A 21,373-nucleotide genomic window follows, 5' to 3' on the forward strand; every position below is an offset into this window, starting at 1 on the left:
CTTGAGGCAGGAGTTAGAGACCAGCCTGGCCAACATGGTGAAACCCATGAGGTGGAGGTTGCAGGGAGCTAAGATTGCACCACTGCACTCCAGCCTGGGTGACAGAGTGAGACTCTATCTCAAAAAACAAAAAAAGAAAAAGAAAGGAAATTCTGACATATGCTACCACATGGATGACCTTTGAGGATATTATGATAAGTGAAAGAAGCCAGTCACAAAAAGACAAATACTATATGATTCCACTTACATGAAGCAGAGTAGTCAAAGTCAGAGACGGAAAGTAGAAGGGTAGTTACCAAGAGCTTAGGGAAGGAAGGAATGGGCAGTTATTGTTTAATGGGTACAGTTTCAGTGTTTTTTTTTTTTTTTTAATCTTTTTTTTGAGACAGAGTCTTGCTCTGTTGCCCACGCTGGAGTGCAGTGGCACAATCTCAGCTCACTGCAACCTCCACTTCCTGGGTTCAAGCGATTCTCCTGCCTCAGCCTCTCAAGTAGCTGGGACTACAAGCGCACACCACTGCACCCAGCTAATTTTTGTATTTTTAGTAGAGATAGGGTTTCGCCATGTTAGCCAAACTAGTCTCGAACTCCTGACCTCTGGTGATCTGCCCGCCTTAGCCTGCCAAAGTGCTGGGATTACAGGCATGAGCTACTGAGCCTGGCTTGTTTTTTCAAATTTTGAGACAGCGTCTCACCCGGTCACTCAGGCTGGAGTGCAGTGGCAAGAACACGGCTCACTGCAGTCTCCACCTCCTGGACTCAAGCTATCCTCCCGCCTCACCCTCCCGAGTAGGTGCGACTACAGGCACATGCCATCATGCCCAGCTAATTTTGTTATTTGTAGAGACAAGGTCTCGCTGTGTTGCCCAGGCAGGTCTCAAACTCCTGGGCTCAAGTGATCCTCCCACCTTAGCCTCCCAAAGTGCTGGGATTACAGGTGTGAGCCACTGCGCCCAGCTAGAGTTTCATTTTTATAAGATGAAAAGCATTATGGAGATGGATGGTGGTGATGCTTGTATAACATTATGAATGCATTTGATATCACTAAACTGTACAGTTAAAAATAGTTAAGCTGGTAACTTATGTGTATTTTACCACAATTAAAAAAACTTGCAAAAACATGAAAGAATGTCAGACACATTATACTAGGTGAAAGAGGCCAGCCACAAACAGCTACATACTGTGTGATTTCATTTATATGATATTTTGGAGAAGTTAAAACAATAGGGCCAGAAAATTGGTCTGTGGTTGCCAGGGACTTGAGTGGGGAAGAGGGAGAAGACTGACTACACCAGAGCACCAAAGAACTTTTCAGGTTAATAGAACTAGTCTATATTTTTATTGTAGTACATTATATACCTAAAAAGAGTTAATTTTACTACATGTAAACTGTATCTCAAAAGACTAGTTTAACAAAAAAGCAGAGCATTCTACCCACATCAAGAACATCCCATACAAAAGCATCCTTCATACCTTTCCTCGACTTTAATGGAGAGAGAGTTGCAGAGGTTGTGAACATACTGGGCATAACTCTCTGCCAGGGTCATGTCATACGCAGTCAGATGAATGTTTAAAACCCCATATTCATAATCTGTCCCCAAATTAATGGCTCTCACTTCCACTTTTCCCTTCTTCTTCTTGGGCTGAAGAGAAAACAAAAAGAGAAAGAAAATAAAGTATTATACAAGAAATTCTAATAATACTATCTTGATATTTTTTAAAAAGTCAATCTTTCTAATAAATTTGTTCACATTTTGCTCTCAGGTTACCCTACCTACAAACTGAAGTTCTCCTGGGAAGGAATGAGCAGCTTCCCTTGCCAGTTTGGGCTGTGACATCAGCCAGTGCAAGGAGAGAATATTGCTGTCATTACTTGAATACATGAATTACTTGAACATGAATACATGTGACTCTCTTCTGCTATTACCTTGTTTTGAGATTCACCTCCCATTTCTGGCCTTCTATTACTCAATTTGTAAATTGATGGGGTTATGTCAGATTGAAATATTTTTCTTTTTTTTGGAGACAGTCTCACCCTGTCACCCAGGCTGGAGTGGCAGTGGCGCGATCTCGGCTCACTGCAACCTCCTCCTCCCTGGTTCAAGTAATTCTCATGCCTCAGCCTCCTAAGTAGCTGGGACTACAGGCGCACACCACCACGCCTGGCTAATTTTTTGTATTTTTTGTAGAGATGGGGTTTCACCATGCTGCCCAGGGCAGTCTCAAACTCCTGAGCTCAAGCAATCCACTCGCCTCAGCCTCCCAAAGTGCTAGGATTACAGGTGTGAGCACCACGCCTAGCCTAGATTAAAATATTCCTAACCCATATATGAATTAAGGGGTCTATGAGCCCCCCAATTTTTTTTTTTTTTGAGATGGAGTTTCACGCTTGTCGCCCAGGCTGCAGTGCGATGGCGCAGTCTCAGCTCACTGCAATCTCTACCTCCCGGGTTCAAGCGATTCTCCTGCCTCAGCTTCCCAAGTAGCTGGGATTACAGGTGCCTGCTACCATACCTGGCTAACTTTTGTAATTTTAGTAGAGATGAGGTTTACCAAGGTTGGCCAGACTGGTCTCGAACTCCTGACCTCAGGTGATTCACCCACCTAGGCCTCCCCAAGTGCCGGGATTACAGGCATGAGCCACTGCTCCTGGCCAAGCCCCAGAAATTATATGCAAAATTTTACATGTACATATTTCTGAGGAGAGAATCCTGAGTTTTATCAGAATCATGAAAAAAATTAACAGAAAGGAATCTCAGCATTAGTTCTCTTCTACTTCTCCTAGCTTGAAATTCTACAATTGTCTACACAGCATTCCTTTTGAGAACTAAGAGGTAGAATAATTATTTGATTTATTCCTTTTCTGTCATACAAAATATTGCTTCACTACGTATCAACTTGTGTAGGCTGCTGTAAAAAGTTAAAATGAAGGCCAGGCGTTGTGGCTCATGCCTGTAATCCCAGCACTTTGGGAGGCTAAATTGGATGGGTCACGAGGTCAGGGGTTCAAGACCAGCCTGGCCAACATGGTGAAACCCCATCTCTACTAAAGATACAAAAAATTAGCCGGGCATGGTGGCACACACCTGTAATCCCAGCTACTCAGGAGACTGAGGCAGGAGAATCGCTTGAACCTGGGAGGCGAGGTTGCAGTGCGCCGAGATTGTGCCATTGCACTCCAGCCTGGGTGACAGGGCGAGACTCCATCTCAAAAAAAAAAAAAAAAGTTAAAATGAAGCCTGGGAAAAAATATTTAACACAACATACTTCAGAAAGAAGAAAGCACCTCAACCGAAAATAATCTAACCTAAATGCCCATAAAGAGAGGGACTTATGGCTGGGTACAGTGGCTGACACCTGTAATCCCAGAACTTTGAGGCCAAGATAGGAGGATCACTAGGGCCAAAGGGTTCAAGAGCAGCCCTGACAACATAGATAGATCCCGACTCTACAAAAAAAATTTTCTTAATTAGCTGGGCATTGTGGCAAGTGCCTGTAATCCCAGCTACTCAGGAGGCTGAGGTGAGATGATGGCTTGAGTCTGAGGGGTTGAGGCTGCAGTGAGCTGTGGTCATGCAACTGCACTCTAGCTTGGGCAACAGAGTGAGATCCTGTTTCAAAACAGAACAGGAGGGAGACTTATTATTAAGTAAATTATGCACCTGTAAAAAGAAATAAGGGGCCGGGCGCGGTGGCTCACATCTGTAATCCCAGCACTTTGGGAGGCCGAGGCAGGTGGATCATGAGGTCAGGAGTTCGAGACCAGCCTAGCCAATATGGTGAAACCCCATCTCTACTAAAAATACAAAAATTAGCTGGGCGTGATGGCGTGCGCCTGTAGTCCCAGCTGCTCAGGAGGCTGAGGCAGAAGAATTGCTTGAACCCGGGAGGCAGAGGTTGCAATGAGCTGAGATTCCACCACTGCACTCGAACCTGAGCAACAGAACGAGACTCCATCTCTAAGTAAATAAATAAATAAATAAATAACCACTATAACCACTTCTTTATGTACAGATACTGGAAAGGTCTTTAAGATAAAATAAATGATAAAAGCAAACTGTAGCATAATGTGTTCAAAATGTTGCCACACATATAAAATGGGGGAGCTGGAAGAGAATAGATATGTGTGTGTGTGCATGTGTGTAATTACATACATGCTTATTTGCTTGCATATTTAAAAAATATCTCTGGAAGTATGTACAAAAATAGTATCAGCTAGGCACAGTGGCTCATGCCTGTAATTCCTGCACTTTGGGAGGCTGAGGCAGGCAGACTGCTTGAGCCTAGGAGTTCAGGACCAGCCTGGGCAACATGGCAAAATCCCAGCTCTGCAAAACACACAAAAATTAGTCAGGCGTGGTGGTGCACACCTGTAGTCCCAGCAACTTGGCAGGCTGAGACAGGAAGACCGCTTGAGCCTGGGAGGTAGAGGTTGCAGTGAGTGGTGATTGAGCCATTGCACTCCAGCCTAGGCGACAGAGTGAGACCATGTCTCAAAAACAAAAATAAAAACAAAAACCCCCCAAAAAATAGTATCATTGGCTGCTTGTGAGGGAACTAGGTGGCTGGGGTCTGTTTTTAAAATTTTAAAATTAAAAAATTTTTAATAGTGTAAATATTTTATTAATCTAAAATTAGAATCATAAAATCTATTATGTTTGAATTTTAGGAAATTTTTATTGCAATATATTAATATGCAAAAATACATAAATAAAGTTACACAGCTCAATGAATTTTCACAAAGTGAAAGTACCTCTGTAATCAGTACCCTAGACAAGAAACAGATCATCACCAGTACCCTAAAAGGTCTCCTTTCCCCAAATTAGTAACCACTATCCTGACTTATGATACCATAGAGTTATTTTGCATGTTTTTGAAATTCATGAAAATGGAATGATAGATACATTCTCTTTTGTGTCTATCTTCTTTCATTCATTAGGTTCATAAGATTCAACCAGGTATTATGTGGAATGGCAATTCTTTCCTTCTCATGTGCTACTAGTCCACTGTATGAATACGCCACAACTTATTTATCCTTTCTACTGTTGGTGGAAATTTGAGTTATTTCCAGTACAGGGCCGTTATGAATAGTAGTGCAACCAATGTTCTAGTATGTATCTTTTAGTGAACATATGTATGCATTTCTGTTGGGGGTATACCTGGGAGCTGAACTACTGAGTTACACAGTATGAACAGGTTCACCTTTAATAGATACTCTCAGTTTTGTAGAGTAGTTTCCAATTTAGACTTCCACCAGCAGTGTATGAGAGTTCTAATTGCTTTACATTCTTCCTAACACTTAGAAAACAGTATAGTCAGGTTTTCTTGTGGGTTTCTTTATTTTAGCCATTTTGGTAGTGGTAATGCAATGAGATTTTAATTAGCATTTTCTTTATATCTATTGAGCCTGAGCACCTTCCCATATGATTACTGGCTATTTGGATACTGTCTTTTGTAATCTGCCTATTCAAGTATTTTGCTTATTTTAAAAATTGGGTTGTCTGCCTTTCTCTTATTGATTTGTGGAGGCTCTTTATATATTCTAAACATGATCCTTTGTACGTGCTGCAAATATCTTCTCCCTCTCTGTACCTTCCCTTTTTACTTTATTTTTATTTTATTTTATTTTAATTTAATTTATTTTAATTTTATTTTTTTGTAAGACAGGGTTGGCTGGGTGCAGTGGCTCATGCCTGTAATCCCAACACTTTGGGAGGCCAAGGTGGGCGGATTACCTGAGGTCAGGAGTTCAAGACCAGCCTGGCCAATATGGTGAAACCCCATCTCTACTAAATATACAAAACTTATCCGGGCGTGGTGGCAGGTGCCTGTAGTCCCAGCTACTCCAGAGGCTGAGGCGGGAGAATCGTTTCAACCCGGGAGGCGGAGGTTGCAGTGAGCCAAGATCACGCCACTGCACTCCAGCCTGGGTGACAACAGGGTCTTACTCTGTTGCCCAGGCTGGAGTTCAGTGGCACAATCACAGCTTACTGCAGCCTTGACCTCCTAGGCTCAAGTGATCCTCACACCTTAACCTTCCGAGTAGCTAGGATTACAGGCATGTGCCATTATGCCCAGCTAATTTTTGCATTTTTTTATAGAGACAAGGTTTTTCCACGTTGCCCAGGCTGGTCTCAAACTCCTGGGTTCAAGTGATCCGCCAGCCTTGGCCTCCCAAAGTATTAGGATTATAGGCATAAGCCACAGCTTCCAGCCCCCTTTTAACTTTATAATGGTATATTTTGATGAGAAGTTATTTTTTTATTTTTATTTATTTTCGCTTTTTGGTTTAACTTGTCACTGACAAAGCTGAGATTTTTTTTTAAGGACAGGGTCTCACTATATTGCCCAGGTTGGAGTGCAGTAACACAACAGTAGCTCACTGTAGCCTGGAACTCCTGGTCTCAAGTGATCCTCCCGCCTCAGCCTCCCAAGTAGCTGGGATTACAGTGCACATTATCATGCCTGGCTAATTTTTAAAATTTTTCATAGAGATGGGGTCTCACTCTGTTGCCCAGGCAGGTCTTAAACTCCTGACCTCAAACGATCCTTCCACCTCAGCCTCCTGAAGTGCTGGGATTATAGAAGTGAGTTACCACACCAGGCCTGAAGTTGAACTTAAGTTCTTATTTTTAATGAAGTCCAATGTATTCATTTTTTATGGTTATAGGGATTTTTGTGTCCTGTTTAAGAAATCTTTGCCTACCTTAAGATCATGGAGATATCCTTTTATTTTACCTTCTATCAGTTTTATTATTTTAATATTTACATTTAGATCTACAATCCATCTTTAAGTCATTTCTGTGGGTGGTGTGAAATAGGGTCAAGAGTCATTTTTTGTTTTCACATGATCATCCAGCCGAAATGACCCAGCCACACTGCTTTACAGTGCCACCTATGTCATATAACAAGCACCCAGAGATATGTGCATTTGTTTCTCTACTCTTCTGTTCCATGGGCTATTTGTCTATCCATGAGATAATACCACCATGTCCTAATAATTGGAGATTTGTAGTAAGTCTTGCTATGGGGCTGAATTATTTTTTTAAGAAAAAAAGAAAAAAAAAACTATTTCTACTGGTATGTCTTAAGTCACGCCATCTAATAGCCAATAGTCTAGGGGCTTCCACGGCAGCATTGTTCCTAACAGAGCACCTGGAATGGTTCCCTTACACTGCTGCTCTGAAGGTCAACCTATAAAGAGCAGGAATCCAATTTGAGGAAGCACAGAGAAGACAAAGAAATGGTCCTTTTACAAGGCCAGTAATACTGATGATAGACCTGATCTCACAGGAATGTTTTGAGAACTGAACAAAATACTATATGTAAAATGGTTAATACAATCTGTGGCACATAAACACTAAACATTAACTTTTATTATTATTTTCACTTTATATTCCTCATATCTAGCACAGGGCCCAGCAAAGAGAAAACATACAGTGAGTCATTATTTTAAAATTTTAGAATGGGAAGGAATTTAGAGATGATTTTGTCCTGGTTCTTCATCTTTGCAAGGGAAGAATATGAAGCCCAAACAGATAAATGTGTTCCCCAGAATCACGAAGCCAGACAAGGCACACCCCAGGAACTAAAATCCAGACCTCCTGATCCCCAGTGCAGGAATTTTTCCTCTGCATTACTAAAGTTCTTAACAGTGGTGGCCACCCCCGGGTGCTAGACCTTGCTGTGACTGGGAAGCCAACCTCTAGAAACCAACCACCAACATGCAGGCATTTGGCTCTCTCCTCTTCAGAGCCCAACACATTCATGGCCAAATGCAGCAATCAGGACTTCTCATCGTGACAGGCAGCACTGCAGTAAGAGCTGTCTAGAATGCTGAAGTCAGAATGCAATGGAGAGTGGCTGAAATTTTCCAGCAGAGAGGGGAGGAGCTTCTCTGAAGCCTGTAGGAGGCTTTTCTTAACTACAGAAAATGCCAGGACTCTCCAAAGGTATTGCTTTAGGGGAACAAAGAAAAGAAAGCTGACCCCAATGTCCCTCTTGGCATCTCACTTGCTTTTCCATGTTGGCCTAGATCTACCTGAACCAATTCACATTATCAGGATCCCATTGTGATATTACAATACATATTTCAGTTCTGAGCCAGGGCACAGCATAGCCAGCAAGAGCTTAACTGCATATAATATCAGATGCCAGTTTCTGTCACTTTATCTACACAATTTTTCTCACATCCATCCCATTCTCTCTACTCCTACTGATTGAGTTCAGGACTTCATGAATGCCATGAGGAGCTATTAAAGATATATCTGTGGGCCAGGAGCGGAGGCTCATGCCTGTAATCCCAGCACTTTGGGAGGCCGAGGCAGGCGGATCATGAGGTCAGGAGTTCAAGACCAGCCTGGTCAACATGGTGAAACCCCATCTCTACTAAAAATACAAAAAAATTAGCCAGGCGTGGTGGTGGGCGCCTGTAGTCCCAGCTACTCAGGAGGCTGAGGCAGGAGAATCACTTGAACCAATGAAGCGGAGGTTGCAATGAGCCAAGATCACGCCGCTGCACTCCAGCCCGGGCAACAGTGCGAGACTCTGTCTCTAAATAAATAAATAAATCTGTGCAAAGGATATACATGAATAAAGCTGTGTTTTGGGAAGCCCAACCTGACTGCACATGAAGGCCAGCCAGGCAGGAAAGGAAAGGAAGTTAGGAGAAACGTAGTAGAGAGAATGGACTACTGTCCATCATCAAACGTTGGCACTCCTATGGCCTGGATTCACTAAGGGATGGCCCAGGATTGTCATTCTTAGGTCCTTGTAGGACTGCACTGTGGTCCCCCAAATAGACTATAGGGTAAATTATGAAACAAGTTTTGTACAGAAATGTTCACATTATTACCCCTATTTCACAGACAGAAAACTGAGGTCCTCTGAAGGTAAGTTACTTGCCCAAGGTTACTGAGAAACTTTGATGGAAAGAGCAGATAAAGAAAGGAATCAAATTAGAATCATAGCCTGTTACAGCCAGAAAGGATCTTAGAGATAATTTAATCTCTCCTTCCCCCTAATTCTACACAAGGGGGAAGTTGAGACCCAGAAAAGGAAAATGGCTTGTGTAAGGTTTAACAACAAGAAAAGGGCAAAGGTAACCACTTTATGTCTACCCAGAACTGGAAGCTGAGTCTGCAGCCCCAAGCCCAGGCTCTCTCCTCTCAAGTGATAGTATCTACCTATTGCTATAAGTGACATTCTCCAGGGTGAGAAAGTTGGACAAGAATTAATCCATTATCTGAATCCTCAAACAAAAAGGCTGATATGCCTGCAGCATATTCAGCTTCCAGAAATTCTAGTGATGAAAATAACAAAATTTACACCTGAGGATTTGAATGATTTGGGGTTAGTACTATGAACAGTGCATAATGAGCTGTGAGGTACACAGCGATCGAGTATGTTTATAACCTGGTGTTATACACTTGAGAGACATATGGACAAAAGGCCTGGCTCTGACTGGGGTAGCAAGGAGGCATGGCCTGATGCTATATAAAGTACACTAGACTTAGATGGAAGCCACAGAAAATCTGACCTCAAATCCTAACTATCTGCTTAGTCACTACATGACACTGTGTGACCTTTCTAGGCCTCAGTTTCCTCATCTGTAACAGCTAAAGTTATTGTGAAGCTTACTAGAGTGAATTTACATGAAATGGAAATACTAGAGATGTTAGATGAATTCTGGCCATCCTCATTCCAAATATCAGCTCTGAAAACTTCTAGCCACGTGGGCACATCATTTAATCTTTCTCCAAGTCTTGGATTCCTCAAACAGGGTCTCGAATAACCATATGATACTCTAAGGCTTAAATAATATATATGTTTATAAGGCTATAAAATGAAACAATGTCTTTAAAGACTGGCACATAGTACTTATAGCACCTGGTATATAATAATAAGTGGCATTTTTGGCAAGGCACGGTGGCTCATGCCTATAATCCTGGCACTTTAGAAGGGCGAGGTGGGAGGATCACCTGAGGTCAGAAGTTCGAGACCAGACTGGCCAACATGGTGAAAACCCGTCTCTACTAAAAATACAAAAAATTAGCTGGGCGTGTGGTGGTGAGTTCCTGTAATCCCATCTACTTGGGAGGCTGAGGCAGGGAGAATCGCTTGAACCCGGGAGGTGGAGGTTGCAGCCAGGCGCCTGTAGTCCCAGCTATTCAGGAGGCTGAGGCACCGGAATTGCTTGAACCCGGGAGCTAGAGGTTGCAGCGAGCCGAGATGGTGCCACTGCACTCCACCCTGGGTGACAGAGTGAGACCCTGTCTCAAAAAAAGTAAATAAATAAAAATAAAACTACAAAAATTAGCTGGGCATGGAGGTGCACACCTGTAATCCTGGCTACTCAGGAAACTGAGGCACAAGAATTGCTTGAACCCAGAAGGAGAAGGTTGCAGTGAGCTAAGATCATGCCACTGCACTCCAACTTGGGCGACAGCGAGACCCTGTCTCAAAAAAATAAATTAAAAATAAATAAATAAATGGCATTTTAAAATTATTATTATTTTGAGACAGAGTCTCACTCTGTCACTCAGGCTAGGGTGTAGTAGCATGATCTCGACTCACTGCAACCTTCACCTCCAGAGTTGAAGCAATTCTTGTGCCTCAGCCTCCCAAGCAGCTGTGATTACAGGCATCTGCCACCATGTCTGGGTAATTTTGTATTTTTAGTGGAAATGGGATTTCACCATGTTGGCCAGGCTGGTCTCAAACTCCTGAACTCAGGTGATCCACCAGCCTCCGCCTCCCAAAGTGCTGGGATTACAGGCGTGAGTCACTGCGCCCCACCATAAATGGCATTTTTAAAAGAGGTTGTGTAGTGTGCATAGATAGGACATTACTGTTACTACTATATATTGGAGATAAGCATGGTCCCAATTTCCCACTAGTAAATTTTACGAAATGAAGAATTTCTTAAGCACCTGCAGTTTGCAAAGTGCTAGTTAAATTACTCTAAAGAAAGACAGGGAGGCCGGGCGCGGTGGCTCACGCTTGTAATCCCAGCACTTTGGGAGGCCGAGGCGGGCAGATCATGAGGTCAGGAGATCGAGACCACGGTGAAACCCCGTCTCTACTAAAAATACAAAAAAAATTAGCCGGGCGTGGTGGCGGGCACCTGTAGTCCCAGCTACTCAGAGAGGCTGAGGCAGAAGAATGGCGTGAACCCGGGAGGCGGAGCTTGCAGTGAGCTGAGATTGCGCCACTGCACTCCAGCCTGGGCGACAGAGCGAGACTCCGTCTCAAAAAAAAAAAAAAAGAAAGACAGGGTCGGCATGGTGGCTCATGCCTGTAATCCTAGCACTTTGGGAGGCCGAGGTAGGCGGATCACGAGGTCAGGAGATCGAAACTATCCTAGCCAACATGGTGAAACTCCATCTCTACTAAAAATACAAAAATCTGTCGGGTATGGTGGCATGTGCCTGTAATCCCAGCTACTCAGGAGGCTGAGGCAAGAAAATCGCTTGAACCAGGGAGTCGGAGGTTGCAGTGGGCCAAGATCACATCATAGCACTCCAGCCTGGTGACAGAGCGAGACTTCATCTCAAAAAAAAAAAAAAAGACAACATGGCTGGGCACAGTGGCTCACACCTGTAATCCCAGCACTTTGGGAGGCCAAGGTGGGTAGATCGCTTGAGCCCAGAAGTTTGAGACAAGCCTGGGCAATATGGCAAGACCCTATCTCCACAAAAAAATTTAAAAATTAGCCCTGTGTGATGGCGTGTACCTGTGGTCCCAGCTACTCAGGAGGCTGAGGCTAGGGGATCGCTTAAACTCAAGAGTTTGAGGTTGCAGTGAGCTATAATCACACCACTACACTCCAGGCTGGATGACAGAATGAGATCCTGTCTCAAAAAAAAAAAACAAAACAGGCCAGGTGCTGTAATCCCAGCCCTTTGGGAGGCCGAGGCGGGCAGATCACCTGAGGTCAGGAGATTAAGACCAACCTGGCCAACATGGTGAAACCCTGTCTCTACTAAAAATACAAAAAATTAGCTGGCACTTTGGGAGGCCGAGGCGGGCGGATCACGAGGTCAGGAGATCGAGACCACGGTGAAACCCCGTCTCTACTAAAAATACAAAAAAATTAGCCGGGTGTGGTAGCGGGCGCCTGTAGTCCCAGCTACTCGGAGAGGCTGAGGCAGGAGAATGGCGTGAACCCGGGAGGCGGAGCTTGCAGTGAGCCGAGATTGCGCCACTGCACTCCAGCCTGGGTGACAGAGCGAGACTCCGTCTCAAAAAAAAAAAAAAATTAGCTGGGCATGGTGGCACACACCTGTAGTCCCAGCTACTCGGGAGGCTGAGGCAGGAAAATCACTTGAACCCGGGAGGCGGAGGTTGCAGTGAGCCAAGATTGTGCCACTGCACTCCAGCCTGGGCGACAGCGCGAGACTCTATCTCAAAAAAACAAAAAAAAACAAAAAAAAACACAACAGCAAAAACAAAATAAAACAAGAACAACAAAAACAAAAAACAAAGAAAGAAAAGAAACATGATGACCACTGTTTCCCCTTTCCGCTTCCTGCTGCCTGAAATGTGAACATAGTGGCTAAAGAGGGAGCAGCCATCTCAAACCATAAGATAGAAGCAATATGATAAGTATGGCAAAACAAAAAGCTGGAATATCTACTTATACTTTTATGTGAGAAAGAAAGAAATTTATATTTTACTTAAGCCCCTGGTATTGTAGGTCTCTCTATTATGGTAGCTAAACTACTACCACAATTCATATAGGAAGGTACTATGTCTCATTAATCTTTCTATTCCTAGATCCCCAAGTTATTAAATGTTCAGTTGAACTGAAATGAATTCTAAGCCAGCTGTGGTGGCTCACACCTGTAATCCCAACACTTTAGGAGCCCAAGGCAGGCATATCACTTGAGTCCAGGAATTCGAGACCAGCCTGAGCAACATGGTGAAACCCCATCTTTACAAAAAATTAGCCAGGTGTGGTGGGGCGCACCTATAATCCCAGTTACTTAGGAGGCTGAGGTGGGAGAATTACCTGAGCCAGAGAGGTCAAGGCTGCAGTGAGCCATAATCATGCCACAGCACTCCAGCCTAGATGACAGAGTGAGCCCATCTCAAAAAATTAATTAATCAATTTAAAAAATAAAAATATTAGCAAGAAAAAAAAATATTAGCAAGGCGTAGTGGTACACACCTGTAGTTCCAGCTACTCTGGAGGCTGGAGTGAGAAGATCACTTGAGCCTGAGAGGTTGAGGGTACAGTGTGTTATGATTGCACCACCGCACTCCAACCTGGGAACAGAGCAAGACCCTGTCTCTGAAAAAAATGATAATTTTAATAAATAAAAACATAACTGAGTTTCTCTGTTAATATTTGCTTTCATCAAGTAAAACTGATAGGAGGAATGTGTGAAATTTAGAAAATTCTATCCATTCATTTAACATGTTTCTAAAATGGGAAAGACTATTATTATTCATCTTGAGGAGGGGTTTGGCTCTAGTACCACCAATGTTCCAAGGGAATATGGCTTGCAAGAATCTGAGATAATGGATGCCAAAGTACTTTTAGAATGGAAAAGGGTCATTACTATTATTCATATCAAACATGAATCCCTCTAAAAATCAGACACTATTGTAATTTGGTGACACAGGGCAAGTCTCCCAGCAGGCTGCAGACCAGGAGCTCTAATGGCACAGGCAGAGTCAGGAGTCTTCACATCAGTCACTCCCTGTACTTAGAAAAGCCCTGGGGAGCTTTTCTGTGTTCTTTACAGCCCTGTGTCAACAGCTACCCTAAGCAACTAGATACTGCCAGAAGAATGTCCAGTTCAGCTTTACCTACCCAGTGCCAAGAATACAGGTGGCATTTAATAAATGTTTGTTGAGCTGAACTCCGTAACACCTTCACTGACCCTTTTGGGGAGAATTGCTTCTTTTTTGTTTTTAAAATTGTATGGATTTACCATGTAAAACATCGTGAAGGAATTGCTTATCTTTGCTCTCTTGATATTTAGTTTATTCCCTCGTAAAGCACTTGCCTCAAGTATTTAGTTACACTTTTGAGCACTAACTTTCCCAGCAGACTTTACACTTTTTATAGGACCATGTCCCGTTCACCTGAGCATCATGGATACTCAGCACAATGCATGGCATATAGTAGATGCTCAATTATGGTTTTATTTTAATGAGCTACAAGAAATAAACGAGTGAAAACATGGGTGCTAATATAAAGTAACTCTCCCTAAGCCAGTCCTATAATACATGTCTAGCCCTACAGTTTCTAGACCAGCAAAACCAATTGTTCTTTTACCAAGAAGGTAGGACCAGATGTGAGGGCGATCTGGCTGCAACATCTGTCACCCCATTGACTGCCAGGGTTGATTCAGCTGATCTGGTTGGCTAGGCGGGTGTCCCCTTCCTCCCTCACTACTCCATGTGCGTCCCTCCCGAAGCTGCAAGCTCAGTAGAAGACGACAACCATCCCCAATAGAGGAGGACTGGTCCTTAGTCAAGGGTATATGACTAGCTGCACTCCCCTGCTACAACCTCCAGACAAGCTCTCAAGAAGCCAGGACTATAACCATAAAGTGATTCTGACCTTCTGATTTATCTGGGAATGATTCCAGTCTCCTCACAGATTTGTGGCTGTGACAGCTGATCTACTATGGGTGCCACAACAAAATAAAATAGGTGACAGAAATGGCAGACACCTCCTCTCTATCAACACTAAAAACAGCATGAAGTTTCCAAAAGAAAAGCTATCTTGATTCCTAGGGGCCATTCTGCAAAGAGGAAAATTGTCTGAGTTACAGAAGATATACCTAACTCTCTTGCTCCAAGGCCTGGAAATGAGAACATATAACAAAGTGACAGAAATTCATGTTGCCTCCATTTCATCCTCCCACATCTTTCTCTTGGCAATTTTCAGATTATTAAGCTGCCATTACCCCAAGACTGGAAGCTGGACAACAGCTGAGGGCAAGTAAGTAAATGGTCTTGGGAAAAACGACCCAATGCTGTAAAATGTGAATGACTATTATTATTTTTACTTTTTTTTTTTTTTTTTTGCGACAGAGTTTCACTCTTGTTGCCCAGGCTGGAGTGCAATGGCATGATCTCAGCTCATTGCAACCTCCACCTCCCCAGCTCAAGCGATTCTCCTGCCTCAGTCTCCCAAGTAGCTGGGATTACAGGCATGCGCCACCATGCCCAACTAATTTTGCATTTTTAGTAGAGATGGAGTTTCACCATGTTGGTCAGGCTGGTCTCGAACTCCTGACCTCAGGTGATCCTCCCGCCTCGGCCTCCCAAAGTGCTTGGATTATAGGCAGGAGCCACCACGCCTGGCCTTATTTTTACTTCTATGAAATATAAGTCACTCCAAATATCTGAAGCCTTTTAAATTCAACTGAATGATGCAGGGCCTTTAAGGAATAATGAGATGTACACTTTGAGACAGGATGCTAGGTCTGGAGATATGCTCTAAAATATGATCACTCACTGCCACAGGTCAAGATGGGTCTTACAGGATGAGCACCATAGAGAAAAAAGGGAGGGTATCATCCCATACAAACGAAAGAGCATGTGCAAAGGCAGAGAGGCAGGAAAGAGCATGGGTGTATGAGAAAACATGTCTGAAATACAAGGTGCAAAAAGGGAAATTACTGAGAAGGAGGTCAGGTACATACTGTAAGCGAGCTGAAATGCCACATTTATTGTCATACCCCATGCTGCCACCTGAGAAAAAGCCTCATTTTTATCTCTCATCTACTCCCTCAAAAAAGCATCAAGGACAAGGACACGGGATGGAGGGATGGGAAGTTATTCAGGGTTATAAACCGGGCCATGTAAGAAAAAGATAAAAACAGGCTGGGCGCAATGGCTCATGTCTATAATCCCAGCTCTTAGGGAGGCCAAGGTAGGTGGATCACCTGAGGTCAGGAGTTTGCGACCGGCCTAGCCAACATGATGAAACCCCATCTCTACTAAAAATACAAAAATTACCTGTGCATGGTAGCGCATGCCTGTAATCCCAGCTACTCAGGAGGCTGAGGCAGGACAATTGCTTGAACTCGGAAGGCAGACATTACAGTGAGCCAAGATGGCACCACTGAACTCCAGCCTGGGCAACAGAGGAAGACTCCGTCTCAAAAAGAAAAAGAAAAAGAAAGAGATAAAAACAGTATTAACAAGGAAAGCTGAGATGAAGTAGATACCCCCCTTTCCTTCCCAAGCTGCATAAGTCATAAGACTGAGTGTGGGACCTTTCGAAGGAGGAATGAAGGGATTATTATACCAGCAGAAATGGGACAAGGGTTGGATACTTTATGCATGAGCATGAGAATTTACTCTTGTCTTAGGGATGTTGGGCTCACAAGAGTAGAGGGGCCAGACTGAGACCCAGAGAGGAAAAAATGGGAATCTGGCCAACTTATTTTTTTTCTAGGCTTAGGGAGAGAAAGAAAGGAGGCCACAAAAGATTCCATCTAGTTTAACTAGTCCAGTTCCCCAGAGGGATAAGAGACAGGAACTCAGGACAGAGCCTCTGTAAGGTGGTGGATGAAAGCTTTCACTGTGCTGTCCCGTGCAGGAAGCCAGGAGGCTGGAGCAACTTACTCCAGTATCCAGCACTACTGTACTAGCCACCCTGGGACACTGAATAACATCAGAGAAAAGCCTACAGCCCTAAACAGTGGGAGCATCCAATCCATTCAAGCAACCAAGGTCATCTGGAGCCAGGTGTTTGCAGATAGTGGGTTATATTTGAGAAATCTGATTTATAAAAACACAGGGCAGCTCCAATAACCACATTTCAGTTCAGCTCAATCAATATTTACTGTCCTCTCCTTGATGCCAGGCCCTGTGCTGGACACTGAGGATATGAAGAAAAATGAGACTTCTACCCTTAGGGACCTCATAATCTAAAAGGGAACACAGTCATCAAAACAGATGGTTAAAGCCAGGTACGGTGGCTCACTCCTGTAATCCTAGTACTTTGGGAGGCTGAGGCAGGCCTGGAGTTCAAGACCAGCCTGGGTAACATGGTGAGACCCCCATCTCTACAAAAATATAATGAGCCGGGTGTAGTGGTATACTCCTTTAGTCCTAGCTACTCAGGAGGCTGAAGAGAGAGAATCATTTGAGCCTGGGAGGCAGAGGTTGCAGTGAGCCGAGATTGCACCACTGCATTCCAGCCTGGGTGACAGAGCAAGAACCTGTCTCAAAAACAAAAACAAAAACAACAAAAACACTCAGATGATTAAAACATAGAGCAGTTTTCCTAGGACACAGGAAGCACAAGAACTCTGGCAGCTCGTGGTAAGAAAAGCAACTCAGGGCTGGGCATGGTGGTTCCCACCAGTAATCCCAGCACTTGGGAGGCCAAGGTGGGAGGATCACTTGAACCCAGGACCGGAAGACTAGCATGGGCACTATAGTGAGACCCCATCTCTACAAAAATTTCTAAAAATTAGCCGGGCTTGGTGGCATGTGCCACCAAGTAGTCCCAGCTACTGAGAAGCTGAGGCAGAAGGATCGCTTGAACCTAGGCATTCAAGGGGCAGTGGGCCATGATCACACCACTGCATTCCAGCCTGGGCAGCAGAGTGAGACCATGTCTCAAATTTAAAAGAGAAAAAAGAAAGAAAGAAAGAAAAGTAACTCAGTGCAGGGAATCCAGGAAGGTTTCTTAGAAGGAGAAATTTGTTTGTGTCCCTCCTCACCCTGCTTTCTCACTGAGATTTAAAGGTTGAAGAGGAATTAACCAGGTGAAGAAGGGGAGGTCTTCCAAGTAGACAGAACAGCTTGTGAGCCTTGAAAAAGTATAATGACTTGGAGGAAAAACAAGAGGCCCAATAGAGTTAAAGCGTGGTATCTGGGAGAGTGGAGAAGAGGCTGGAGAGGAAGCGGGGGACAGATGGCATTAAGCTTCCTTTTATACCACGTTAATGGAGTGGGTCAGAGCATGACATATGCAGAAAATTATCTGAGAGAGAAGATTCTAAGACATTTTTTTAAAACAGCCAAAAAAGTCTCCCTCAAACAAAACTAATTTTATTTCCTACTATTTTATGTGGGACTTTTAGAAGGGGGATGTCTCACTGATGTTGTACACTGTTTTACTTAATATTTTGGGAAGTAACTGCCTCTGACTTCAACTGAAGAAAACACTTTTGTTGCAAATGTAATGTTTTTGTAATGGTGTCAGCAAATAAAAGAATGCTTAGTATTTAAAAAAAAAAAAGAAGGGGGATGTCTCAAAATAAAACAACTTCAATAATTTACTCTAAGGTATCACAACTCCAAAAGGGTGTAAATCATTCCTTCCAAATTTTAATAGCACTTTGTATCTACCTTTTAGCACTTGTCACTTTCTGCCTGGAAGTATATTGTCTGTGTCTTATCTCTGTTGGTTTAACAGCTCCCTCTGAGAATGAACCATGTCTTGTTCATCCATTTTGTAAAATTATTTTGCTTGCCAGGCATGGTGGCTCATCTCTGTATTCCTTGCACTTTGGGAGGCTGAGGCAGGTGTATCACTTGAGCTCAGGAGTTCGAGACCAGTCTGGGCAACACGGCAAAATACCATCTCTACAAAAAAATACAAAAATTAGCTGGGTGTGGTGGTGCATGCCTGTAGTCCCAGCTGCTCAGGAGGCTGAGATGGGAGGATCTCTTGAGCCCAGGAGGCAGAGGTTGTAGTGAGCCGAGATCGCACCACTGAACTCCAGCCTGTGCGGCAGAGAGATTCTATTTAAAAAAAAAAAAAGAATTATTTTGCAACTCACTCCTGAATAGGCAAGGCATCAAGAGTTCCTAGCACATAATAGATATTCAATAAATATTGCACCGCATCGTGAAGTTACATGACATACAAGTTGAAATTCTAGTCTTAGAGATATTCTAATCCAGAATTTCTCAACCTTTGTGAAAAGTCTGATAAAAACTATGGACTCTCTTCCCAGAAAAATTCACCTACAAGAAACATTTTACATATAATTTCAGGACCCGCCATGCCTAGACAGGGAAGGTTGACTGACCCAAAGTCACAAGTCAGAAAAGCAGCAGAACCAAGCCTAGAACACAAGTTTCCTTGTTCCTACTTCAGTAGACTTCCCACTACAAAGGAACAATTTTAGTAGGGCATTTGTTTCCTGCTGGGAGCCTGCCTAATACAGGCCTGATAGGTGGTAATGTTCTCCTCCTGAAATTCTTTACTGTAAGGATGAGCTCAGAAGAACACGGCAAGGTTAGTGGTTTCTAAGGCCCAAATTCAGTGGAATTGGACCTTGCCAAGAAGCGAGAGGTAAATAGGAAATATGTGTGGTTGCGTGGGAGCATTAAAATAAGCTAAAGAACCAAGAGATGTTGAAGTCTCCCCAAAATCCCCCCCACTGTACTGTTTGCAGGAAGTGACAGGCTTGAGATTGAAAGCCAGATCTTATACCTTGCATGCTGTATCCACCCCAAAAGAAAATCCTCTGCACACACACAGAAATCTAACTGGAGCCAAAGAAATGGGCTAAATAATTTCATAATGCTTAGAACTAATATCCACTTACCTGTGACAAAGGATTCAAGAAGCACATAATTTATTTATCTATTTATTTTTGAGACAGAGTCTCACTCTGTTGCCCAGACTAGCGTACAGTGGCGTGATCTCGGCTCACTGCAACCTCCGCCTCCTGGGATCAAGCGATTCTCATGCCTCAGCCTTCCGAGTAGTTGGGATTATGGGCACGCGCCACCACACCCAGCTAATTTTTGTATTTTTAGTAGAGACGGGGTTCCTGCCATGTTGGTCAGGCTGGTCTTGAACTCTTGATCTCAAGAGATCTGCCTGCCTCAGCTTCCCAAAGTGCTGGGATTACAGGTGTGAGCCACCACACCCGGCCTATTTTAGATTTGAAAATACAATAAGAGGCCAGGCTCGGTGGCTCATGCCTGTAATCCCAGCACTTTGGGAGGCTGAGGCAGGCAGATCACCTGAGGTCGGGAGTTTAAGACCAGCCTGACCAGCATGGAGAAACCCCGTCTCTACTGAAAATACAAAATTAACCAGGCGTGGTGGCACATGCCTGTAATCCCAGCTACTCGGGAGGCTGAGGCGGGAGAATTGCTTGAACCTAGGAGGCGGAGGTTGCGGTGAGCCGAGATCGCGCCATTGCCCTCCAGCCCGGGCAATAAGAGTGAAACTCCGTCTCAAAAAAAAAAAAAAAAAAAGAAAAGAAAACACAGTAAGAATCAGTTATCCCAGCACTTTCGGAGGTCGAGGCAGGCAGATCACTTGAGGTCAGGAGTTCCAGACCTGGCCTGGTCAACATGGTAAAACCCTCTACTGAAAATACAAAAATTAGCCAGGTATGGCAGTGCATGCCTATAATCCCTGCCACTTGGGAGGCTGAAGCACGAGAACAGCTTGAACCCGGGAGGCAAAGGTTGCAGTGAGCTGAGATCGCACCACTGCACTCCAGCCTGGGCAACAGAGCGAGACTCCATCTCAAAAAAACTAACAAACAAAAAAGAATCAGTTATATGGCTGAAAATATCAATCTACCTCTACTTGCCACAACTCATTCACTCAACTAAACTGAATTATCATTTCCATTATGAGGTCCATACTGAACTAAGTATACTACTAGGAAGATTTTTTTTTAAGTATTACAAATAATAAAATCAGGCCAGCCATGGTGGCTCATGCCTGTAATCCCTATGCTTCCAGAGGCTGAAGCAGGAGGATCACTTGAGGCCAGGAGCTTGAGACCAGCCTAGGCAATACAGCAAGACCCTGTCTCTATAAAAAATTTTTTTTAATTATATGGGCATGGTGGCAAGAGCCTGTAGTACCAGCTACTTGGGAGGCTGAGGTGGGAGGATCGCTTGAGCCCAAGAGATCAAGGCTGCAGTGAGCCATGATCATGCACTGCACTCCAGCCTAGGTGACAGAGCTAAGACCCTGTCTCAAAAAAAAAAATTAAAACCATTTGCTTTTTACTATTATAACCTGGCCTAGGGATAAGATTGGAAGTTGGTAGAAACATCTCCAGTCTGGAAATTCCAAATTAATAACTGGCAAGGATTGAGGGGCAACTCTATCTTTCTAGCTCCATATATATTATCAAAACTATACATATCTGATCTTCAGGTTTTTGCAAAAGCTGCACATTATCCTTTTCCAAAAGACTCCCCCTGCCCCTTACCTCTTCTGCTTTAATTAAGTGCTTGTACTTTCCAATGCCATGGGTGGGCTTTGTCTTGTAGGGCCGACTGGTACTTAGTAGAATTCCACCTAAAAGAGAGAAAATAAGACAAACCTATTTTTTTTGTTGTTGCTATTATTGTTGTTTTTCAAGAGACAGAGTCTTGCTCTGTCACCCAAGCTGGGATGTAATGCCAT

General features: G+C 43.7%; 1 protein-coding gene across 3 annotated transcripts in view; it reads right to left on the reverse strand.

Moving 5' to 3' along the window:
* Positions 1-21,373, reverse strand: part of MRPL48 (mitochondrial ribosomal protein L48) — a 74,308-nt gene that overhangs the window by 14,350 nt on the left and 38,585 nt on the right. For 2 of the 3 annotated variants that reach the window (XM_003254731.3, XM_030829328.1), the window contains 2 exons: positions 21,177-21,265; positions 1,474-1,643 (listed from right to left, as the gene is read on the reverse strand). In XM_003254731.3, the coding sequence (XP_003254779.2) occupies positions 1,474-1,643; positions 21,177-21,265 (259 nt within the window). The remainder of the gene's footprint in view (positions 1-1,473; positions 1,644-21,176; positions 21,266-21,373) is intronic. The other variant, XM_030829329.1, reaches the window with a different exon arrangement.

Source organism: Nomascus leucogenys, chromosome 15 (assembly GCF_006542625.1).
Source record: "Nomascus leucogenys isolate Asia chromosome 15, Asia_NLE_v1, whole genome shotgun sequence".
NCBI classification, from domain to species: domain Eukaryota; kingdom Metazoa; phylum Chordata; class Mammalia; order Primates; family Hylobatidae; genus Nomascus; species Nomascus leucogenys.